At 36.8% G+C, this 26,843-nt stretch overlaps 1 protein-coding gene across 1 annotated transcript in view; it reads left to right on the top strand.

The window, feature by feature from the left end:
• The window catches only part of LOC139733818 (retinoic acid receptor alpha-like), a 211,022-nt gene extending 186,091 nt beyond the window's left edge, over positions 1 to 24,931 (top strand). The window contains exons 2-8 of the mRNA XM_071644624.1: positions 10,585 to 10,667; positions 12,247 to 12,388; positions 16,742 to 16,929; positions 18,023 to 18,107; positions 19,860 to 19,952; positions 22,980 to 23,249; positions 24,392 to 24,931. Of these exons, the coding sequence (XP_071500725.1) occupies positions 10,585 to 10,667; positions 12,247 to 12,388; positions 16,742 to 16,929; positions 18,023 to 18,107; positions 19,860 to 19,952; positions 22,980 to 23,249; positions 24,392 to 24,885 (1,355 nt within the window). The 3' untranslated portion in view covers positions 24,886 to 24,931. The remainder of the gene's footprint in view (positions 1 to 10,584; positions 10,668 to 12,246; positions 12,389 to 16,741; positions 16,930 to 18,022; positions 18,108 to 19,859; positions 19,953 to 22,979; positions 23,250 to 24,391) is intronic.
• The last annotated feature ends 1,912 nt before the right edge of the window (positions 24,932 to 26,843 follow it).

Genomic DNA, 26,843 nt, shown 5'->3' with positions numbered 1-26,843 from the left:
TACTTTTCAAATCAATGTGCTGATCGATTCTTTGTGTTACCATCACATCTTTTCTTTTCTGGGTCAGCAGTGCAGTATTCTAACTGCATTGGTTACTTTTAAAAGCAATCATTTTTAACTTCTTGCATTATAGCAGCTCTTATACAAGTCATTTTAGTTCATCAAAATCAAATGGTAAAGGTATCTTTCATAATGAAAACTGCAAGAAGAGCAGTGTCCACAAAGTTTTGTACAGATACAACGCTGTGGTGAAATTGCTGGCTTCTTTTTTTTTTTCTGTACAGGAACAGTGGTGGGCTGGGCAGGGGTAGGGTGGACAGGTGAAGGTTACCCATTATGCAAGTCTTGTCATCCTACGGTCAAACTTACTGACCGTGGCCATGTCCAGCAGTCAAGACTGCAATGGTCAGGTCATGACTACAGCCCCTGGAATGTCCTTGAGGTCATGAGTGGGCTCATTTCCTCCATTTCCTGGCAGCCGAGACTTTTAGGGTCCAGTCACTGACCCGTAGAGTGACCAGGCTCATTCAACCAGTCCTCGCACACACGTAATCAAAGATTGTTAGTCTGGTTTCTTCACTGTTAGGGGATATTTGTGTTCTCTTTTCTTTGCTACATGATTCTGCATTCCCAGCTAGTTATTCTCTGCTTTTAGTATCAAAAAGCTGAAGTGCTATAACATCACATAAAAAGATGATTTTGTGGAGTGCAAATGATTCATAGCCTTTTTTTGTAGCTTAGTGACGGCAAAAAAAAGAAGTAATAATAATGATATCATTTCTGGATTTTTTTTTTCTCTTGTAGTATCAGTATTGTTCTATGAATTCCCCTTCACCAGCCTGTACTCCCTTGACCAGCAAAATGAATGAAAAATTGCAAACCTTGCCATAAACTGCGCTGGAATGTGATGATATAGTATAGGAACATTGTCAATAGAGTTTTCTTTGTCTGAAAATGACCTGCCACTTCATATTTGTACCCTTCATATGTAAACATGGTATATTAACATCTTTAAATAGCATGAATGACTGTATTAAAATAAGCAGTTGAATATACAGACTTACAAACTGTCTTTTTTTAGTTTCTGTTTAAACTGAAAACTGTCAAATATGTTACATCTGAATTCAAAGTCATAGTAATTTTATACATTGATGTTTGAAAAAAAGAAAGTAAACTTCCACCATTCATTTCCCAGTTCATTTCAAAGTTAATTTTCTCTTGATCAAGCCATCTTATAAAGAAAATTGTGTTGGTCAATTCTGTGGAAGACTCACTGGCAATTGTGGTCAGGTTGGTTTCATTTGTAAGTGACCATTGGCAGAAATCCAAGGGTTCGGCTTATTTGATGTGTAATTTCTAGAAATTTGGGGTCAATTATGTTCAAATTTTATGTATTCTTTTCTGCTAGACCTCAAGGCATTGTGCTGTGTGTCGTCTTTTCCTAACTCTTTTTGCCTCATAGTTTCATGGCAATATCCCTTCTTCCATACACTTTAGTTTGTTTTATGATATTCTTTATTTGAATTTTATTCAATATCCGGCTCATGTTAACAATAGAATCAAAGGGTGTGTACAGTTCTGGTCGAGGTGAGGATTTAGCTTTAACGTTTTGTGAGATATTCAGAAACCACTCTATGAGATGTCAAAGAGCATGCAATTCTAAGGGGTATCAAAAGTTTATTTGATGAAAATCGGTTTTGAAATGGCTGAGATATCCAAAAACAAGGTGAAACAAAGAGATTCTAATAAAGGCGTGGCCTGTAGTCTTTTATTATTTTTACTTTTTTGGACATCTCAGCTATTTGAAAAGCAATTTTCATCAAATAAACGTTGAATCCTTCTTAAAATTACATGCTCTTTCATATTTCATAAGAGGTTTCTCTTTATCTTACTTAGGAATGTAAAAAACAAGAATCTCCACCTCAATTAGTACTGTACAGCCCCTTTAAAGGACAAGTTCACCTTCATAAACATAAGGATTGAGAGAATGTAGCAATATCAGTAGACCACATCATTGAAAGTTTGAGGAAAATCGGACAATCCGTTCAAAAGTTATGAAATTTTGAAGTTTTTGTGCAGTAACCGCTGGATGAGAAGACTACTGCAGTCTGTGAATAACTTAGATGTCACATGCGTACAACAATATAAGGAAAATATAAAGAGAATTTCACAAAATGTCATGTTTTGAAAAAAGTACACATTCCCCCGACTCGTTACCGACAAATGTTATGGGTAATATTATTCCCCCTGCCTTTAGGAAGAGGCAAGTCAAGTGCTCTTTTATTGTGCGAAAAAAGTGAAAATATGTTGAATTTTCTTTACATTTTCTTTATACTGTTGTACGCATATGACTCACAAGCTGTAGTAGTCTCCTCATCCAGCGGTTCCAACACAAAAATTTTAAAAATTCATAACTTTTGCATCGATTGTCCGATTTTCCTCAAACTTTCACTGATGTGTGCTACTAATATTGCTGCATTCTCTCAATCCTTATGTTTATGAAGGTGAACTTGTCCTTTAATATGAACAAAAATAAGCAGCTGTATTCTTCTCACTTGTGCTGCTAAATCATATTTTTCAACACACAGTACGATATATTTAGGGGTGTCTTTTTTTTTTCTTTTTGCAAGAAAAAAAAACCACACATATACCCACACATAAACACACACACAGACATATAATATTATAGTTAAAAAAAGGGAAAAGTTAAAAAAGAGAGATATGAAAGCAATATGCCTGTCTCCTCTGGTCGAATCATTCACACTTCCCTCAAGATGGACTGATAATGGAGAAAGAAATGAAAGAGAGAGAAAACTGATCCATTGTTAGGACTAAGCAGCCTTGACCCTATCCCTTAGCCTTCTCAAAGAAATAATCACCATTTTTCAGTCTTTTTCTCATTTGTTATTCCTTGGACATCACTCACTAAGATACACCAACCTAGCCTTCTCCCAGCCTCTAGTCCTTCAACTATTTTCTCAATTTTCTCTATCGCCTCACCTTCCTTTGTCTGCAGCCCCTGCTTGGCTTATTTCTGCCATGAATGACACTTCATGCAGCTTGGGTAAATGCAAGAATTTTGTCCTTGCTGTCCAAGTACAAAGCTTTCACTATTCTTTGCTTTCTTACCGGTCATCTTCCTTCATTTGGTCAGTTTGACCTGCGTTTACACTCATTGCATTCTTACACTTCTGATGGCAATATTACTCCATTCATTCAGCCTCTGACCACCTCAGTGACCGTCCATCTCTTTATCACGTCATATCTTGCCCTCAACTGATGAGTATCCACGTCCACTTGCAATGGTCATTTTGACCTCACATGTACTTTGTTGTAGCTGTGGATGGTTGACATTCCCCCTGTATTTTTTCCTGCCAGAAGGATTTTTTTTTAAACTCTTTACCTTACTGAAAGGTAAATGAAATGCCGATATTTTCCTCAGTGGTAGATCTGTTGCTCAGTGTGAAGATACTGTAAGGCCAAGCATGCCAGATGCTGAATTGTGCTCAGATACAATTCTATACCACTTTACTAATACCAAAAAAAAAGTTAGGAAAATGAAAACAAGACCAAAACAAATTATTTTTGTGTTATGTACTTGTCAAGTATGTGTTATGTACTTGTAATTACAGTAAGTATTTTTGAAGAAATTCTTGAGTTGTCCACAATCTACAAGCATTGCTTTTTAGTGGACCTCTCATTTCTCTTTTTTTTCCCCTCTAAACATAACTTTGTATTTCCGGGTATGTATTCATAATTTATCTTTATTGATTTGTTGACTTTCGTTTATTTTTCATATTTTGTAGTGTATTTTGCTTATGATAGAATTCCTGATTTACTTTGTGTTATGTTTTGTTGGAAGAAAAATGAGAATAAAATAAATGAAATGAAATGAATTGAAAATGTGGGCATTTTGATGTAGCACATTTCATTTGACTATTTTGAGTGCACTAAGGGTTCTGCAGTATTTTCAAGATTTGATACTACCAAGAAATTTTTACCACCCTATACAAATTTTATGTAAGAAATAATTGATAGTGCGAAGCAAAGATCAAGGTGCCTTCTTCTTGCCAGACTCAGAGCTTTGGGATGCATTGTCTCACTTTGGGTTTTATTTCCCCTCAAATACCTGCAGTGGTAAATATGATCATAGGGAAAACATAGATATGAACATTGTGCCACGTCTGTGAAATTCTATTTTATGGCTTTGTAATTTTACTCTCGTCCTGTAATCAGATGTAACCATTCTACGAAGAGTGCTAAGAAATGCTGGTTTGTTTTGATGTTATATATAGCATTCAAATTTAAATCTACAGTACCACACACTTTTTTCACACTCACTCTTTGAACTTTTCTCTCAGTCATTTTAGTTGGTTTTGTTGTTTTTACTGTTGTTATATGTTGTCTTTTTTTTTGGTAGCTTACAGTGTATATGCTCAGGGTCAAGTGAATGAGGTAACCTGCTGAAATTCTGGAACGACCCTTTCTTTTCGATCAGTTCTTTCAGTGTTACTATTCATCCAAATGATGATTCTGTTTCGTTTACTAATGGCACTATACTGTCCTGTATATTCTGTAATAGTATCTTCTCTTCTGTTGTGCGTGTGTGTGTGTGTGTGTGTGTGTGTGTGTGCGTATTGTTTATTTGTGTGTTGAATTTTGCGTATTTTCATTTTCATCAAAAGAGGTTTAGAATACTTTCTAAATATAAATAATTGCTTCGGCAACAAGCTTTGCAAATTTATAGAACAAATATTTCTGAATCTTTCTGCCCTGAAATATTTTTCCCCAAGATTCTGCTCGTCTTACAGATGTATGTTAACCTGTCACTTTCAGCCTTCAGCTTCAGACGATTTATGTGAAATTTATTTCAATAGATGAATTATCTTTGGCACATAAACAATGTTGGTGTATGAGAAGATGGATATACCAGATTAGGCTGCAGGAGATGAAGTAGTTCTGGTTGAAAGTGCAGGGACACAAAATAGAGTAGAGTTCACCACTGGTTTGGCAGATAACGCAATAGAAATTTCAATTACAGGTGACATATGAGGTATGAGTGTGTTAGCTGTGGTCAGCATCCAGGGGGTTAAAGTGACCTCAAAGCGTGTTTGTCCCCAACTGGACATCCGTCCAATCAATAATCTCTCGTCTTGGATGACAACGTGTTCTGCACAAATTACTGAAGGAGGGGGGCTTTGGACAGCTCAGAGAGGTGTGTGTGTGTGTGTGTGTGTGTGTGTGTGTGTGTGTGTGTGTGTGTGAGGAATGCACAACATGCCTGGACTGTTTGATAATTAGTTTGGCATGGTGTTTTATGCCGTTTATTCCAATTGGACTTGGACATTTAATTACTCCATCTATCAGCAGCTCATTTTCTTGGCCCTCACCTCCCTTTTTAATAAGAAATCTAGAGTGTCCTCTTTTTACCGTAAAGACAGGACAGGAATTAAAATTGATTGATAAATGATGGGTCAATCTGTATCTACAGTATGCTGAACCTCACTGTTGATTTGTAACCAGCAATGACACTATTCATGGGAATTCTTAATGGAAGAATGAATCTTGTTGCTTTTCATAATCATACCGTAGTTTGATTGACACGATAATAACAACTGTGTGCAAATAATCTTGTCTGTATTAAATTCTTTGGCGTGACCGAAGTCTATTTCTGCGAGGCACTCTGGTGAAAAACGTCATTCATAGTACATATATATGGTAATTTCAGTCAGATATGACTACTAGATCTGTCATTCTCTCACACAATATGCCTTAACCCATTGAGGACGGACTGATTTTGCTACAACAGGCATTTCCCATAGACACCTGCCTGAGTACACTCGGGACTTGTCCTCAACGGGTTAAATAGATAATGGTAATACTCTGTTAGAAAAGCCCCATTCATTCATATTAATGATAAAGGCTAGGGATTGCAGCCATCATGATGTTTAGATTGACTTTAAGTTTTCTTTTTATATCAGTACTGTAAAAGTGGTTTCTTTCACGTACAGAAACTTTCATGGTTTCCATTGGTGCCGACTTTTTCGCGTGTGTTTAAATTCGCGGTTGGTAGTGCTAGCGTTGTAACAAGCGACGAGTTCAAAACATTTTTGCGTGATGTTAAATTCGCGGTTCAACCTCAAAGCGTGAAAAGCGCGAAAAGAAAACCACCATGAAAGAAACCACTTTTACAGTATGTATCATCTGGTATTTCTTAGGAAGACTTCAGTGATTTAGTTTAATAGCAGTATGTAACATCTGTCTATATCATAGAAGGTTGTAATTGGGTCAAATTGTGTTGATCTTGTTGGAGTGTGTATTCACGTGAAAGCTTTCTTTTTCTGATAGTGCTTTGCCTATATACTGTAGTTCATGAATTTCATTTGATTGCAGACATATTTTCAAAAACAAATTCTAAGGGAAATCTACTGCTGCATTTTTTTAATTGCTTTAGACAACTGTAAAAACCCTCTTCACCCAATCACTGCAGTTTGACAATATGAGAAAAAATCATGGGTCTCTCTCTCTCTCTCTCTCTCTCTCTCTGGAACTGTAAAGGGCTTGCACACAACTTTGTGTTTTTCATCAACATTATTTCGAATGTTTTGACTATTTTTTTTTTTAGCAGCAATATTTTTATCTACTCATTTTCAATTATTAAGTGCTTCAAAATGAACTTTCTAACATTTTCTGTAGCACTTTGTCGTAGCATACATTTTTTTTTTTGATTGATGAAGTGCTAAGTGTTTCTTTGATTGTTGAGTTAGGATAAGTGGTATTTTTTTAATGCATAAGTATTTTGTGTGAAGATGTAATATTTCTGCTTCAATAAAATGAGCCCTTTTGAGAATTATGTTGTGTCTTTTGAAGGGTCTATCTATATTTCAACACAAGTGGGACCATGGGTGGAATCACAGATACAACAGGTGTTTTTCTTTAAATGGCATTATCGAAACATCAGCAGTAACAAGATACTTTAAGTTACCAATGCATAGAAAGAGGTACACGGCGTCATCAAGCCTGTTATGTGTACCTCTTCAAATCTTACCAGACATGTTCACTGATATTGATAATCATCTCTATCCAATGAAGACGAGATGAAAACCGTCTGTAGATTACTGGGATTGTCAGAGCAAGCAGACAAGTGTCTGTGGAAGGAATTAAAAGTAATCTGATGCATTATTCATCAATTATTCATTAAGCAGTCTAAATGTGTTCCTATGTTTGCTTGTTAACACCAAGAACTATCTCATTGCTTTAGACTCAAAATAGTGTTGGTAGCAGCTCCCCAAACACAAAATCTTTGGAGTTACCACCTTCTTGTTCTTATATTTCAGTGTCTTGCTCTATAAGATTATTGAGAAGACACAGCCAACATTAGAAGCCTGGAGAAATATTCATAAACCCATTTATCATATTATGACGAAGGGAAGAAGAAAACATGTGACCATTATTGTTTATCACTGTTCCAGTTTTGTCAGTCATGTAATCTATGTGTAGGATCTCATGAATATGGTGATTACTGAAGATGACTGTACCATAAAAACTTTAAAGGGGATGACTAGTAACTGATCAGTGGGAATCAGTGGGAATGCTGAGGGATGATTGTTCCAATCCTTGTGGGATTCATTTAAGAGTACATTAACCCATATCGGGCCAACGCACTGGTGTAAACAAACACTACAGTGGCCCAGCACCGTTTGCGCACACACGCCGACAGGCAGACAACTCTCCAAACAATCGCTCTTTGTTAGCAGGCAATGAACAAAACATAGTAAAGTTATATGTCATTTGAAAGAAGATAAAATTCCCTTTAAAATGGTAAATGACATGTTGCCATTCGATTCACAGTGCAGTCATAGTACTCAGCAGAAGTGAAGTACAGTCATCCAAAAATTACGAAATTAATTTGTTTGTTTGCTTTCATTCATGGATTGAAAATAGCAAATGTTGTAATTTTACACATCCAGTACCGAAAATGAAATGATCTGAGCGTCAGCTTTCTGGACATATAAATATCATGACCATTGATACAATAATAGCAGATTTATGTTTATATTCATGACAATGAAGCCATTGCGAGTGCATGGGAAATCGATTGTATAATGTGTGCATCCTATAGTTTGTTGAAGTGAAACTCGTAACGATAGATACACTTCTACAGCTTGTCAGTTTCGACTGAATTATACAATTGTTGTACATACATGTAGATGTACATGTGGGACTATCATCACACTCAGTCGAATCATCGCCCGGCAAGTGTCCAAACCTCCTCAAAAACTGCGGCAGAATATCCAAAATCGAGCACTCCGTACAGCTGTAGATAGCAACCACTGATGCTTCGTGGTTATTCACATTATTCCATGTAAACACACATTTTTCTCGATGATTTTTACGATATTGTTAAAGTTTGACTAACAAATCCTTCTTGAATTATCGCAGACAGTGTAGCAAAGCATTCTGGGATATGTTGTCAAAGGTTAGAAGGTGAAAGAACTTTGGAATGACGTCGTTTATATGTCATTTCTTTCACTACGAGATATTCCGTATATGGCCTCTGCGGCGTTTGGACGAACTACGGAATATCCCGTAGATAGCCCGATATGGGTTAAGTACTTTGTAATGTACTCTTTAATGTTTCCAGGTTAGCATGTCTGTCCAGTGACGGGCCATTAAACTGCACAAAACTTGAATATGAGACCATTCTGAAGCAAATAATTTTCACACAACAATAGATATATAATGTACTCTTAAATGAATCCCACAAGGATTGGAACAATCATCCCCCAGCATTCCCACTGATTCCCACTGATCAGTTACTAGCCATCCCCTTTAAGGGAATTTTACCTTGAGCAGCTTTATAAGAAAATGGAAACAGAAACAGAAAGTTTGAACCCAGTGAAGACTAGCCCCAAGGAGTAGGTATCTTGTGGAAATTCATCCTCAATCATAGAATCAGCTTGTCCTAAACATGTCACTATCTAGAAATTATTATTTTTGCAAGTGTTGAACTATTTACTAAACACGTTACTATCTAGAAATTATTATTTTTGCAAGTGTTGAACTATTTACAGAATGTGGAAAAACTCATCTGTAAGCACACAGGATGATTAGTTTGAAGTCAAGGGTAGAATGTTTGTAGGACATCAAAGCTTCAAGAGTTGCTGATTATTTGTTGGGAACTTTAAAGAAGAATGAAAGAGATGAGGAGGAAAGAATTGATGGCTGGAAGTAATATTCTGACAAAAAAAAAAAAACTGCACATTTCTGTTCATATAGGGAGATGACTATAAAGCTACAGGTAAAGATCTACAATGTAAAGCTAAAATGCATCGAGCAATATCACTGAGAATAGGGAACAAAAATAAAAGAGCTGGTGAAACGTTATCTAGGGTTACTTTACTGTGGGAAGGAACTGAGCGTAAAAAAGGGCACAGTATAAAGAAGAAAGTTTCTTCTTTTACCAAGCTGAAGTGCTGCTCTTTATGAGGGATAATAATGATAATGTTTCTGGGCATAAAATGACAGTGCCTTTCAGCTTATGCCACATTTTGGTTATGTAAACTTGTAACAATTACTGCACTCTTTACACAGGGGAATGTATGACTGGTAGCACATTAAACACACACACACACACACACACACATATTGTATACATACACACATACACTGTCCACACAGTCCATATTGCTCTCCATTCTACCTGTTTCCTAGCATCACTGGAATGGTCCATTATCGTGTGTCAGCCAAATTTGCCTCATACAGGTGTGGGGGCTTGTCAAATTTGTTTCATTTATAGAGACTCATGTTTGTTTCCTTATTATGAAATGCGGTTTTGGTCCAGTGTATTGTATCATTACAGAGTTTTGATATATATTGAAAGTTTGAATCAAATCATTTTTGAGGCATTTTATCAGCTCTTCCCTCGCTATCTCTCCTTTTTCTCTCTTTTCTCTCTCATATCTGTATCTTATCTCTATCTTTGAATATCTATATCTCTCTCTCTATCTCTCTATCTTTGAATATCTATATATCTCTCTCTATCTTTGAATATCTATATGTCTCTCTCTATCTCTCTATCTTTGAATATCTATATATCTCTCTCTATCTCTCTATCTTTGAATATCTATATATCTCTCTCTACTCTTTCTTTGAATATCTCTTCATCTTTTCATATTTAATTGAATTTATTTCCCATATCCAAAATAAGACAAAATCATTGCAAAGTAACAGTAATCATTTGTACCAGCAGGTGAAAAGATATGTTGTAATAGTACTATAAAGTACGTATATAACTTGGAAAACATTCAGGTGTATATGAAATAAATATCAAGCAAACATATATGAATATGTATGTATTTCTATCTTCTTTCTGTCCTTGAATATTTCTGTCTGTCTTCTCTCTATCTATACATATTTTTATATTTGATTGTAAGTTTTAAAATGAAGTCTACTGCTGTCCAATATCATATTAAGCAAATTGCACTATTCAAAGAGATTGCCATATCAGTAGAAAGGTTGTCATGGCAATGCATATATCTGCAGTTATCCCTTAATTGGTGTGTTTTCTATGTTTCTTTACAGATTTCCAGACGATAGCCTGCAAAATCTGTGGGGACCGGTCTTCAGGAGTGCATTATGGGATCATCTCTTGTGAGGGATGTAAGGTGAGGAATATCCTCTCACCCCCTAAGTCTTACAATAGAATAACCTATTCTCTATGAGAGATTCATCTCTAATGGCCAAACCAAATCATGAACAGGGATGTTCATTGGCTTAGGATTGAGGAAAATATGAAGCTTTGAGTTGTGCAGTGCAAACTAATATGCATTATGGGATCATCTCTTGTGAGGGATGTAAGGTGAGGAATATCCTCTCACCCCCAAAGTCTTACAATAGAATAATCCACTCTCTATAAGAGATTCATCTCTAATGGCCAAACCAAATCTATGAACAGGGATGTTCATTGGCTTAGGATTGAGGAAAATATGAAGCTTTGAGTTGTGCAGTGCAAACTAATATGCATTATGGGATCATCTCTTGTGAGGGATGTAAGGTGAGGAATATCCTCTCACCCCCAAAGTCTTACAATAGAATAACCTATTCTCTATAAGAGATTCATCTCTAATGGCCAAACCAAAACCATGAAAAGGGGTGTCTCTTGTGAGGGATGTAAGGTGAGGAATATCCTCTCTCCCCCAAAGTCTTACAATAGAATAACCTATTCTCTATAAGAGATTCATCTCTAATGGCCAAACCAAATCCATGAACGGGGATGTTCATTGGCTTAGGATTAAGGAAATATGAAGCTTTGAGTTGTACAGTGCAAACTAATATGCATTATGGGATCATCTCTTGTGAGGGATGTAAGGTGAGGAATATCCTCTCTCCCCCAAAGTCTTACAATAGAATAATCCACTCTCTATAAGAGATTCATCTCTAATGGCCAAACCAAATCCATGAAAAGGGATGTTCATTGGCTTAGGATTAAGGAAATATGAAGCTTTGAGTAATGCAGTGCAAAATGATAATGATAATGATTAGAAGTAGGAAATGTGTTAATGAAATATAAAAATTATTAGCTTTTTAAATCATGTACCAAAAAACTTCTTTAAAAATTATCTAATGAGATAAGAATTTAAAATTTTAGAAGTCACCTCTTTCACATCATGTATCCAAAAACGTTAATTTTTTTCTGAAGTCATATAACGTAATCACATACACTTATATAATCCTGGAGGTATCAAGAGAATGTATGATCCAAACTTCAGACAAAGGATGTCAGTAAATATGAAATATCCTATGAAACTTTAGATGTGACAATACCATTGCCCTGCCTAACTTGTTTCATACAGCTGTGCCATACACTTTTGATTGGTAAAAAGAACTGAAAACATTTCAGGAGGAAATATGAAACTATACTGTAAAGAATCAAGTGATGCAATGTAGAGTTTCATCACACAACAGGTTCAATGCCATTCTAGAACATTTCAAAATAAGGTCATCATCACCTAAAATACTCTACTTTACAGGAATGCTTTACCTGTTAACAAGGAATATTTTCTAAGTCATTAAAAAAAAAAGGTCATATTTTCTTACCATTTTCTTTTGTTAGGGAGTTTTTTTTTTGTGTGTGTGTTTTGAAGCAGATTTAATCACAAATTTTTCAAATTAACAAAAATAGAGTTAATATGTTTTGCAATTATTTTAAAGCTCTTTATGAAAACATGTGAATTTTGGTTGCAGGGGTTCTTCCGGCGATGTCTAAGGAGACAGAAGGAGTATGTGTGTGTACGAGGAGGCAAGTGTGAGATCAGTAGACAGCACAGAAATCGCTGCCCTGCCTGCCGCTATAAGAAGTGCCTTGAGCTTGGAATGTCCAAAGATGGTGGGTAGTTTGTTTTGTCTTGGTTTTTTCTTTGTTTTGTCTTCTACTACCATTAGACTATTGTAAAAGAGGACATGTTAGTGTGGACATTTTTTTTTTCTCTCTCTCTCTCTCTGATGGATAAAATGGATTTTGCATGCTTTTTTTTTAATTCCGCAAGATCGGAGATGAAATATTGTTTGATATTGGAAGCAAAAATATCTCTGTGATTCTATTTTCGCGCTAGTTTTATGTTGCATGAAATGAGCAAAAATGTCCATTTATGCAGTCCCACATGTGTGGTCATTAATGGGTTGAAATGTAGGCTACTGGAATAAAGAAGGGTTGGGTGGAATTGAAAGAGGGAAAAGAAACTGACTCAGAGTAGAACATTTCTTGAAATAGAAGTGTTAGTGTCCCTACGGTGGTCTCTAAAGTCCACACCAATATATTTCCATGCTTCAAGATAAAAACAAAAACAAAAATGAACCTCCATGTTTCAAACAAGCATGTTTAGATAAGCAAATCTATGACAAAATGCACTGTTATACAAGAATATCAAATTCCATGTTTTATTTCTTTCGGAACTGAATGGGCAAAATGTCAGTGGACACTATTTATTCCTACTTCATCAACTATAACAAGAATTTTAGGAAGCTGACACTGACCTGCTAGAATATGAGGTTGATAAATTGACCCCAAAAAGTACATCAAACTCATGTGGCTGACTGTTTACATCTCAGCTCCACCCAAGTCAGGTGAGGCAGTTATTACCAAGGGTGAAGCAATTTACAAGTTTGAGTCTGGCCGCAGCGGCAGAAGGTCACATCTTGACCAGATGAAATGCCCTTCACAAACTGACCCAGCTGTATAATCATGTTTATTTTAGGTCAGTTTGGGCCCTACTTCCTCCTCTCTCTCTCTCTCTCTCTCTCTCTCTCTGTCCACTGACCTCAATTATCTGGCCAGCTTTGCTGCATTGCCTCAGATTGTGTCCCTATCCATAAATGTGTGACTCTCCACACATAGATGTGTGTATCTCTATGGTACTCAGTTCTCATTACCAATGGTAAGCTCAGTGTTGTCTAATAGGACATCGTCCCCCCCCCCCCCTCAAAATCTGAGCAGCTTCACCAGCTCCCTTAGACTATTAGTATTTGATTTCTGAAGACTTTGTATTGATTCCAATGAGTAGGGTTGGTAGTTTGGGTAGATAAAGGCATTATGATGCTCCCACAGATGATAAATTAAAACCTCTCAGGTTAATCAGGCGTTATATCAAACTTAATTCTCACTTTATTCCTGCAACACTCCTTGAATAGAGACCAGAGATGCCAAATCTCCCTCATACTGCAGTGGGTTCCATGAAAATAGAAACATTTCTTCATAATGTAATCAAAGAACATAGAAATCTCCCTGATTGAGAAATACATGTATTTTTTGCCTTTTGAGATACATGTAAAACACAAATATATCCCTGATAGTCTGGTAGAACCTTCCTGGTTTCTGTATAAGAATGTTGGTTGCCCAAATAGACGTATAGAGTTTTAATTTTTGCAGCTGTGTTGGATGGGTGCCACATGCTGTTTACAGAGATGATTAACTCATTTAGGATGAGTCCCAAGTATACTCGGGCAGGTGTCTATGGGAAATGCGTGTTGTAGCAAAATCAGTTCGTCCTCAACGGGTTAATAATCTGTTGAAGACTAGTCCGGAGTATACTTTGACAGGTATCTATGAGAAATATGTGATATACTGTAAAACACGATATATTCGCGGCATGAAAATTTCACGAATTGGAGCTGATGGCCATTCTCGCATTATGAAATTTTCGCGAATTGTAATTGGCATCCAATGCATATTGTGTAGGCAAGAACTTTCACATGCATTTTAATTTCGCAAATGACGGCACTCGCGAAATTCACAAAATTAAATGCATGCGAACATTCCTCGTTTTACAGTAGCAAATTCAGCTATTCCTGGATGGGTTAACCCGTTGAGGCTTGTCTATTGAAAGTGCTTGTTGTAGCAAAATCAGCCTGTCCTTAACGGGTTAAGGAAGATTTCTGATATTAGAGGTTAAATGAATTGACAAAAGTGGTTGAATTTGCTTCATGATAGAAGTTCTCATTGCACTCCATAAAGTACTAAGGGTGATGAAAGTTCTTTGTGTTCCATGTTGAATCAAATATCCATAATCTTTGTATAGAATTTTTCCATAGATTACTAGAATATATGGTGATCATAACAAATGGCCATGGAACAATTATAAAAAAGACTTGCAGAAAGTAATAAAAACCTGGGGTTGACCCTAAAACCTAACATGGTGTATAACCCTAACCCTAACCTCAGCCAGCTATCCTGTACACCTTCTCTCCTATTCAGAGTATGAACATACTTCATTTCTGCTTTTATACCGAGGCAAATATACATTCCATGGTACATGCCTTTAAAAAGACATTTGCAATCAAAGTAAGGCTCCTTATCTCTTGAAGATGTGAAATTATTTTCCCCATTTGTCATGTGACCTGTGTAGATATCACATGACAGTTTATGACTCAAATGAATTCTATTAATCTCCATTTCAGTTCAGTTCAGTTCAGTTTATTCAAACCAAATCAAACATAACAAAAGTACAAGACATAACTGCAAAAATTCAGAATGATAGGTTTGGGACCACAGTAAAGCACAGCTTGTGGTCGGGGCCCCTTTACACAATACACTACAGTATATGGCAAGATGTAGCATATTTACATGGAGTATAACATATACAAGTTATACAACATAATAAACGCAGACAAGTACACGTATACCACCTCCCCCATACACAACACAAACTTAGCTCCAACAAAAAGAAATAAACAAGAAAGTTAAGGGCTGTAGGAGTGTGTTGAGTGATTCCAAATGACATGTTACATACAGGAACCTGGTGGCCTGTGTATCAACTATATAGGGATTTCAGAATTCAGTATGGAACGGGTTAATGATACTATCCAGGGAGGTGCTTTATATGGAAATATTGACATAGATAGCACCCCCTTTGGATAGATAAGTTTATTTCTTCAATGTTTCTTTTCTGATAAAGTATAGAGTCTCAAGTTAGCTGTTACTGCCATACACTGCCTACTTTTCAATGTATGTCATAAGCAACTTTTGGTTGTTATTTTTTTTTTTTTACATTTCCATGTTCTTCCAACCACAAGGTAGATTTGAACTAAATGTGGCAGGAAGTAATTAACCAGGGAAGGAGGCGATCTTGGGTCCTTCCGATGAGAATTGGGATATCTTTCCAAGAGACAGGTCCTGTTGACCAGTCTAAGATTTTGCAGCATATTCTGTAGATCCAAAACCAATAGAGCCAAATTTGTGTGGTAGACTAATGACTGATGGCATTAAGAATTGACAAAGCTTCATGGTATTGCAGGGTGGTCGCATGTGTTAGCTCTTGAGACATAAAGTTTGTAATTTGATATTAATCTTTGGTAGATGTAAAACAAGTATACACCTACTCTGTGAGCCAAACTGAAATGCTACTCATCTTCTCTTTTATAAATATGAGCTGCCAAACTTGGTACTGATCATCCTTAACCCTTTGAAAAAGGAGTCCTGAGTACACTCGGGCAGATGTCTATTGGAAATTTGTGTTATAGCAAAATCAGTTTGTCCTCAAATGGGTTAACATGATTGGATATCCTCTTGGTCTCTCTGATACCATGACCAGTCATGGCCAAGTGGAATCAAAGCCCTAATGCTTACAACCCAGCCAAGTTGGAAATCGTTCTGGCTTGAAGAGCCCGGTTTGGGATAAATGTCAGTTTTCTGGTGGGAGAGGAGTAAAACGTTTTTCTTGGGTAGTTTGAAATGGTGAGAATCATTCCAAAAGGTCAGGTGTCTAGTGATAGAAATGTGAAGGGTAGAGAATGGTAGGAACCAGTAAGCAATCATCAGCAACCCACGTGAGGTTACCCCCCCCCCCCACACACACACATCTTGCCTTTATGAAGACATTCATTATCCTTCGCTTGTTTATTTATTCAAGTTCACCTTAATCTGTTGAGGATGGTCAGATTTTGTTACAACACACATTTCTCATAGACACCTGCCTGAGTATACTTGGGACTTGTCCTCAATGGGTTAATAACAATCTCTGACAGGTTCTGAAAGGGGAATGTTATGATTGGATTGAAGCTACATGTAGACTCACCATGTCTCATATCTTTTTTTGCCAATGAGAGCTTTTAGAAAGGCATAGTAAACAAAGATTGCATACATTACTTTGCCTTGTAGCAAACTCAAATCTGGCCCCTGCAAGTTTCTTTGGGACAAAGTCTAATGTGATGTCAATCACTGGTTCTATCTTTCTTCCCCCATCAGCTGTGAGGATCGGAAGGATTCCCAACAAACAGAAGGAGACAGAGTTTGTGGACATTGAACCCTACATCTATGAAGAGGTCAAGGAGGACGAAGACTTTGACCCCTTCAAGGACGTCAAAGTGGACAGTGAGACGGAGGAGATGATCACAGCGGTCAGAGAGGCTCATCAGAGCACAGCAAAGTCTTATGTGAGTGAGCTCTTCCCACCATGCCTTCCATTTCTAAACTCTTTCTCTTTTTTTTTCTTTCCTTTTCCATTCAATTGATTGCTATGCCGTGGTGTTTTCAGAAAAAGAAGCTGACAGTAAATTGTGTTGCATTCTTGAGTTAATGGTGATGATTGACATTTTTATGGCCTTATTTGTTAATAAACTAAAAATTAATCCATGCATTGACCGCACTCTGGACTGGTCAGTTGAAAAGAAAAAAAAATGCGTGGTAATGCTCCTGCATCTAATCTTCCTTTATAGGCATCTATTCTGTTGTATTTAGACTTGGACAGTGACAGCTTATGATGTGTGGATATTAAAGTGCATGATGACATTCTTTTCACTTATATGATGTAGGAAAAGTTAAGATTCAAGACTTGAAATTTTTAATTACTGTGTGCGTGATTTGAGAGGAGATGAGGATTTTAGACTCAAGATTCCAGGACAAAGGAAAGAGCTAACTGTAGCTCAAGCTGATCATTTGACACCCCCTCCCCCCCCCCCCCAAAAAAAAAAAAAAAGAAGAAGAAGAAGAAGAAGAAAAACATCATGATCACAAAGATGAAATTTTCCTGAGGTTTTTTATTTCTCAATAAAAATTCTGTTTCATGTATATTGTGCAAACTGTTGAATATTCTGCCATTTTTAGTAACATATTTGTAGACTTTAAATGAAGTCTTTTTGTTCTTTGAAATCTTTTTAAAAAGAGGACAAGAAACAAGAATGTTCCTGTCTTGGGTAAATAAAAAAGATGATAGTATCAATAGGAATCAAATGGTTTTTCCTTAGCAGTCAAGAAGATGTTTATTTTTCTTTGATGGACATCTTCACAGGATATGCAAATTTAGAAGAAAAAAAATTATACTTTGTCACAAAGAACATTTGGAAAGACTATGAAGGTGTCTTGATCTGTAATAATTATGTCATATATTCTGTAAGTGGGAGGTGATGGGCTGCTGTATGTTAATCTCCACAAGTCTTGTGATTACAAGAACCATGCATAATGAAATTACTGCAATAAAAAAATCACACATTTTTCTCATTCTTTCCCCGGATCATCTCAACTGTGAAGCCTGAATTTGATGACTTTAGGGAAGGTAGATGGGTGAAAGATGCGGAGGTGGCTGCCATGGAAACGGAACGGTTATCAATAGATGGTGAGTCCATTGTTACCATGACTACGATTAAGGTATGTTGAGCCTGAGCCGTGAAGCATGAATGTACCACAGTGGCTACTAGCTCGGAATAATCCAGACTCGGTACCAAAAGTTTATAATCATCATCTCAATGTATTCTCCCCATGCAAAGTTGTCTACCAGGCAATCAAACTGTTTGATATCCCTTGTGGTATTTCTTGGTATTCCTTGCAAAGCAAACTTGAAATATCTTTGCAGTTGCAATCTCACTCTCGGATAATTTGAGGTAAAACACAGTTTCCATAATCATGCAAAAACTGTCCACTTTTGCTCTAAAGTGGGCACATATGCATGAAAAATTATTGAAAGAAATGTCATAACACAATATCAGATGGGTAGCAATAAAAATGCAAAATATTAGTCAAAAAAGTATCTCAACGTTATTGCAATCTGAGAACATATCTTATCATGGATTAATAATCATTATTGATAATTGACGAATCATGATAGTGCAGTAGTAACTTTAACGGATACTGAAGCAGTATTGCTGTTGCAGTATTCGTCAAATTTACAAGCAAGAGTGAATCGCATGTCACTTCTTGGGAAACGATTGCTAAGGCACCAATCAACACGTCATGTTGTACCTACCCACTACCGAGTGTGCACGAGGGCTCTTCAGGAATAAAAGCTGTGCATTACAATCTGAATTCTTGTACACTTTTTATCTCAAAATGCTGCAAACAATTCATTTTGGCAAATCACATCAGCCAGACAAGTTTCTAAGTAGACCCTTTCAGTATATTGTATTTTAATCAAAGCAAATTTCAAATGATGGAAGATTAATTTTGAGTCATTCTGGGAACTGCCTGTATGTTTTACATTTAAGTTACAAGTGTATATTGGAGGCAGGCATTTAAGGGGTGCAATTACTGAGTATGTTGAAAGAGGTGCACCTGATATTAGTGTGTGCGTCATAGGGTGTGTCTTCAGTTTGTGGGAGATTTCAGGGTCCAGTGATGTGGAAGATAAACCTGCCATAGTAACCATGGCAACAACTGAAATCTGACTTAGCAAACCAACACGAGAGTGAAGATTATTAATTATGCTTGTAGGACTCACGTGGTGGCGCTGTTCACAAACTAATCTCTAGAAAGATGTGTAAAAAGGAAAGCTAACCAATATGCACACTACCTATGGTCTTCTGTTTATGCTGTTTGTTCTGAGCAGTGCAATGGACTTTGTTTGCAGGATTCACTTTCTCAACATGGGAGGTATCTAATGAAATAAGCTTTGGATTGAAGTCACACCCCTTCCAGAGCACGAATAGAGATAGGTAACAGGCAGTTTAACTTGAAGATGACTGGTTTGACTGCTTAACCCAGTGAGGATGGTTTGATTTTGCTACAACACGCATTTCCCATAGACGCTTGCCCGAGTATACTCGGGACTCGTCCTCTTCTGGTTAATATGCTGGCAGGAATTAGAATTCAGGAATGTGTCTGCAATGGTGCATGTTTTTGTCATTTAATTCCATTAGATATTACATTAAGGGACTTTTGCATATTTTGTTGAAAGCAGCTCAATTCATTGTAAATCTGTATTCCAAGTCCCAAAGTATTGGTAACCATAGCAACAAGCTAAAACTCTGAAATCTACTTGGATGTTGTTGTTGTCTTATGGCCAGTCATAACTTTAGTTATGAACATTTGGAGATGTGGTCTGTTGAAGCATTCTGATTTTTCTTTGCCCCTGACTGAATTGCGCCCTCTGTAGGTATGGATGGGATACAGATGTGGTGCTCCGTTGTCACACAAGCATTGGCAGCATACATCAAGAGGATCGTCACCTTTTGTAAACATATACCAGGTTTGTCGTCTACAGCAACTAGTAGATGCTTTCTGTCCTTCCAATGTACTGAGCTTCAGTAGAAAGATCAGTGTAGAAACTCCATCATCACCATGTACAGATAGTAACAACATGTTTCATGATGATAGGGGTACAATTAAACTTTTGTCTCACAAAGAAAATCATAGTATTAAAGGTGTACGACGTTTCACTCGCTACTGCTGAGCTTCATTAAGTATGACAAGACGTGCCTCATTGTACCTGACGAAGCTAAGCAGTAGCGAGTGAAACATTGTACACCTTACTATGATTTTCTTTGTGAGACAGAAGATTGATTGTACCCCTATAGTCATAGAATTCACTGTGATGGTCAACAAACATGTTTCATGTAGATCGCTGTCTGGGTCACTACTAAAGCCACGGGATACTGTCAAACCGTACGTTCTGGCATGCATAAAACTTTTGCAATTTTCTCATGGAGCTAAGGTTCACAAAAGTTAAATGTACTCCAAAGTTTGTGTCTGTCCAGTTCATGTAGTGCACTCTTCAATTCTATATGATCCAAAATTCGTGAAAGTTTCATGTTGCAAAAATGGCCGTCAGCTCCACTTTACAAAAGTTTCATGCCGCGAGTGTTTCTGTTTTTTCAGTAGATTTAATTAATTGATAACGATACTTGAGGCAGTATAGTGTTCTGATGGATACAGCTTTGCTCATTTATCCATTGTAATCACTTTTACTTTTTCTGACACAAATGCAAGCATCAAACAAGATTGCATACTTTGAATAAAGAGAAATGTCTTTTGCTACAAGTCATTTCTATTTCTTCATTGTACATGAAATGTCTTCTGGGTTAGCTGATCTGTGACTACATGAGAAAAATGAAGGATAAAGCCTGCAGTGAAACTCTTTAGAGCATTTTCAGACTTGTTTGCATTGCTGATTTCATTGTCTGGCTAGGAAGTGATTGAGTTAGGGCCTTTGGGCCTGTTTACCACAGACAGCTAGATACACTTGTAAAGATGGATGAATGGATAGATAGATTGGTTGATGGATATGGATGGATAGATGGATAGATTGGTAATAGATAAATATGGATAAATGTATGGATGAATGGGTACGTGTAGGTAAATGGATGGATGGATAGATGGGTAGATGGATAGATAGAGAGGTGCGTGGATGGATGGATGTCGATATTGGAATTGGTAGATAAGTGGATGGATAGATAGTGGAAAGATAGATGGATAGATAGAGAAAGAGATAGATGAATAGATAGGTATATGAAGATGAAAACATACAGGTTTAAAAATGCATACGATATAGATATAGATAGATAAATAGATAAATATTGAAAAAGATAGGTAGATTAATACAAATGTAAATAGAGGTACATGTACACTGTAGATAAATGCTTACAGATAGATAGATAGATGGATAGATAGATAGATAGAAATATGATAGATATTAAGATAGATATTAAATGAATACATAGAAGTAGATTAATGCATGGAGATGGATATGGATAGATAAGTAGATAGATATTGAAATAGATAGGTAGATGAATACAAATGTACGCAGAGGTACAGTGTAGATAAGTGCATGCAGACAGATATAGATAGATAGATAAAAATAAGATAGATAGATAGATAGATAGATAGATAAAAATAAGATAGATACATAGATAGATAGATACATAGATACATACATACATACATACATACATACATAGAAATAAGATTGATAGATGGATACTTGATAGATAGGTAATGAATACATAAAGGTAGATAAATGCATGGATATAGATAAAATGATAGATAGATGGATAAATAATAGATAGATGCATAGATAGATAGTTAAATGGTAGATAGATAGATGGATGGATAGATACATACAAACATACCTTCAGACATACATACTACATAGAAAGACAGATACTGTAGATAGATATATAGATAGATAGATAGACAGATAGATAGATCGATAGATAGATAAATAGATAGATAGGTAGATTAACAGATAGATAGATAAATGGATGGATAGATACATACATATGCACGTGCATACAGACATACATACATTCATACATAAAAAGACAGACAGATAAATAGATAGATAGATCAATAGATAGATAGTTAGATAGATAGATTGATAGATAGATAGATAGAGAGAAAGATAGATAGATAGATAGATAGATAGATAGATAGACCCATGTCCTGTCTGTTTGATGCCACCAATGCCACTCTAGGTCAGAGGTCAAACCTCCCTCCAACCAAAAGTTCATGTCTGTTGCAGTGAGACTGTAGATGTCTTTGACAATGAGGAATGATAGAAGTCTGTGCTCATAATCAACCTTCAACATGTTTGATGGAAGTGCAGCATGAAGCAGACAGTGTGTATGCAAAGATGACCAAATTGTTTGTTGATAATGATTTAGATGATTAGATGAAAACCATGAAGACTTAAGGAATATTCAACAAGTTTCTTTGGTCTCATCTCTATTGTAGAGACACAAAACATAGAATATTGTTCCTTCATGCATCAAGCCAGATGTGTGAAACATTGCAGAATATTAAGTATAAGAGTTTAATGCCAGGTTTGACAGGCTTGTAGAGTACCAAAGTACACTGTATGTACCATTGTGTTCACAGATCTTCAGGCTACCTGAGATTGTTTAGAACCCATTTTGTGTTTTGATTTTGAATAGTGTAATATTGATATTTGTGACTGAAAGCTGAATAAATGATAATAATAATACAAACAGTAATAATAATAATAGTAGTAGTAGTAATAATAATAATAATGATGATAATAATAATAATAATAATAATGATAATAATAATAATAATAATAATAATAATAATAATAATAATAATAATGATAATAATAATAATAATAATAATAATAATAATAATAATAATAATAATAATAATGATAATAATAATAATTTCCATGGCAGTAAATGGCTGTGGCAGCACATTTCCGTACTCTATGGACTTTGAGTTATGTCAAATGTTAAAGGCAATATTCCTCACTTCTTTCTCTTGACAGGTTTTGCCCTCCTAACTCAACAGGACCAGATGGTACTGGTCAAGTCAGGTCTCTTTGAAATCCTCACCATTCAGGACTCCATAGAACTCATCCTCTACGATGCCTTCGTCCTCAACAAAGAGATCCGAATCTCTAAGGCTAACATCATGAAGTTCATGCCAGTGGAGCTCTACCAGGGCATCTACACGTTTGCCGAGCGTCTTCACATGAGGCTGCGACTGACACAATCTGAGATTGCTCTTCTCTCCGCTGTTGTTCTGTTTGCTGATGGTGAGTTATTAGGGTGTGTACAGTTCTGGTTGAGGTGAGGATTTAGCTTTTAACGTTTTGAGAGATATTCAGAAACCACTCTATGAGATGTCAAAGAGCATGCAATTCTGAGGGGTATCAAAAGTTTATTTGGTGAAAATCGATTTTGAAATGGCTGAGATATCCAAAAACAAGGTGAAATAAAGAGATCCTAATAAAAGGCGTGGCCTGTCGCCTTTTATTATTAACATTTTTTTTGATACGTTATCTCAGCCATTTGAAAACCAATTTTCATCAAATAAACATTGAAACCTTCTTAAAATTACATGCTCTTTCATATTTCATAAGAGGTTTCTCATTATCTCACTTAAAGCATGAATCCCCACTTCAATCAGTACTGTACAGTCCCTTTAAGGAGCACTCAAATGCTCTAAGTTGTACCATACGGAGCTGAACCGAGCCAAAAGTCTACCACTTCCCGAGGTGCTCCAAAAGGGTGCCAAAAGCGTACCAAAAGTTTGCATGCAAAGAATGTGTGTAACATGCACGCATGTCATAATGCAGAGAGTTAATTCTCTTTGTTAGGGACATCTGTAAGTTGTCGTTCTGTACGGTATGCTTTGATTCAGTTTGCTTTGCTTCATGTTAGAGTGCTCGAACGCACCCCTATTCAGCCACTTTGCAGCAGTTTTAATAATAATCTGGAGTGAATTGGAAATGAGGTATACACCCAAGGTGTTTGCAGAAAGAGCTTACATACTCTTACTGTACTTTGAAATGAAAAATTATGACAACATTCATGATTGTTCTTTTACTTTCAAATTGATTTTCCTAACATGTCTTTAAAAGGTATTTATACCTTTATCAAACTTTGTTCTTTTTTCTCTCCTTCATCTGCTTGTGGGTATATAATGGCAGTCAAACAAATAACCTCTTTAGCAGAATTAAGAATAAGATTTGTCTGCTTTTTGTTGGTGATCGATGAAAGAATTCTTGCTGTGACTACAGAGATCTCTGATATAGAAGATGCAGCCATTCCTGAAGAAAACCAAGAATGCCCCAAAATGGAGGCATGGTGTAGGTGACATTGTTTAAGACCTGTCTAAACATGTGCCTTCTGTGTAAGCCACTGCTCTCTCTCTTCCCCCCCCCCCCACCACTAGATCGAGAGGGTCTCCAAGATGTGATCAGTGTCAGTCGAATCCAAGCGCGCCTCCTACAAGCTCTGAGAGTGGAGATAATGCGCAACCACCGCTCAGACCCGCACATGTTTGCTAAGTGCCTCTTGCTCCTGCCAATGCTCCGGACCGTCGACGACTTCCACAACCAGTTCATCATCCGTCTCAAGCTGGGCAGCAACAACCTACCGATGCCAGAGCTCTACAAGGAGGTCTACGACCTCGGCGCCTTCAGTAATGGGGGGCGCAACGGAGACGGGGCAACGTGTAGCAACGAGGAACAAGAGGACCTAGTCCAGACCAGTAGAAAGAAGGCAGCAGCAACTGTTGCCGCGGCAACCGCATCAGCAACAAGTCTACCTCCCACCATATGTGAGCTGACACAGCAAGCCTCGAGAGAGATCACCCCTCCAGTCTTCAACAATGTGATTATCAAAGAGGAAGCAGACACCAGAATACAGCCACACTGCCTGGTCTAGAGGGAGTGACCGCTTGCTTGGACATAGACTACTATCACTGTCTACTACTGTCACCATTCTTCAAAAGGATGTGACGATGTGACCAGTGGTATACTGTATGTGAACAGGACCACATCTCTCTAGCCATGGATCAGAGGAGATACTGTCATATCCTGTGCACTTTACATCCATTTTGTGCAGTGACACAAAAACGCAATTTTCCAGGATGTTTGCGAGTGAGATTTGAGGTCAAAGGTCATGAGCCATGTGTTTTAAATGTCCAATGAACAATCCTTCAGTGTGTGCATGTATAGGCCTTGTGAAGTTTGTTGGGGTGTGACCCAAATGTGCAGGGCAGGAAAACTGATAATGTAGCTCAGTAGAAATTTAGAGCCAGCTCTTCTAAATCACCCACCGCCATGGACATCTATAGACACCCTTTATACATGGAGTGAACCTAAGGGGTTGTGTCAAACACAATGGGCATTTCAAAACATGACTAGATTAATGAAGTCCTGATGTCAAGATTTGTTTTAGTCTTTAGTGAGTTTGTCAGTGTGTTGACTAACTTCCTGCTTTGATGAATGGTTACTTTGTCAATGACAACTTGTGTAGACTTGAATGATTAGGACTTAATTGATCATTTTCAGACTTGGAGAGGGAGTCTACTCTGAGGTTTCTTATTAGAAGGGGAGGGTTTTCCCAAGATATGAATTAAGTCCTTCTTTAAAACTAACCCTTAACCCATTGAGGATGGGCTGATTTTGGTACAACACCCATTTCCCATAGAAACTTGCTCGAGTATACTCTTGACTCATCTTCAGTGGGTTAAACTGAATCATTGAGCTGGGCCCTCAGCTTCAGCTTGACTTTGGTAGATCTCAGGAATGACTGAAGTCTGCACTCTGAGAATCATTGTTTGACTGTCAGGAAACCCAAATATGCCTTTGAGAATACATGAGTTTTATAGCAAAATGAGTTAAATCCATTCTTGTCAATTTGAGATATTTGCAGTGAAAACCTGCCAAACGATAATAAGAATGATTACGAAATATGCGATATTTTCAATCACATCTTCAAAAATGTTCCTTGTTATGCCTATCAATCATACCTATCTTTAACCTATTGTGGGAAGGTTATATTTTGCTCTTTCTGATGATGGTTTGACTTTAATGTTTGAGAATGGTACTTAAGCTGTTTTGCAATCAAACAAGGTGACAAGGTAAGCTGTTTACAAACAATGCTACTCCATTTACAGCATGAACCTTTTAAAGGGATACTATAGTAATGGTGGAGATGAGGATTGGGCTTGTAACTTTTAGAGAGATACCAAGAAACACTTTTTAAATAGTTCAGTGCATTATTACCATTCAAAAAGAAATTCAAAGTTAATTTGATGAAAATTGGTTTTGGAATGGCTTAGACATCCAAAAAGTATTAAAAAACAAAGTGCTCCTAATAAAAGATGGGTCACACGGTTTATTGAGGTTGCTCTGTTTTGGATATCTCAGCCATTTCAAAACCAGTTTTCATCAAATAAATGTTGTATCCCTCTTGAAATTACATGCTCTTTCATGTTTTCTCATTATCTCTCCAAAAAGTGTTAGAAATCTGAAGTCAGGTCTCAACCAAAATTATACAATCCCTTTAATTTTATAAACAATTCCATTCATATGAAATGCTATCTTCACTTGCATAGCTCAGAGCTCAGACATCAAATTAATGATATTACCATGAAAATCTGTGAATATAATTTTTGTTTTATCCAGCATTTCAAAATTTATATTTTGTTCAAGGTTTTCCAGTATTTGAGCAAATGGAGAGAGATAATAGTATGGGTGAGTCTGGTTTGGTTCATGGGCTGTATCTGTTATGACAAGAGATACCCTTAGTTGAAGGCATGGTTTCACCAAAATTAGGGTGGCATTTATTTCCATTCTGATTGGATTTAGTGGTGTAGACAGATGAAATCTTTTGAT

The sequence above is a fragment of the Diadema antillarum genome, unplaced genomic scaffold (genome assembly GCF_040938485.1).
Source record: "Diadema antillarum isolate AM-2024a unplaced genomic scaffold, OU_Dant_1.0 seq00000497_RagTag, whole genome shotgun sequence".
Classification (NCBI taxonomy): Eukaryota; Metazoa; Echinodermata; class Echinoidea; order Diadematoida; family Diadematidae; genus Diadema; species Diadema antillarum.
The sequence above is the reverse complement of the archived record's forward strand: the minus strand, read 5'-3'. Positions and strand labels throughout refer to the sequence as shown.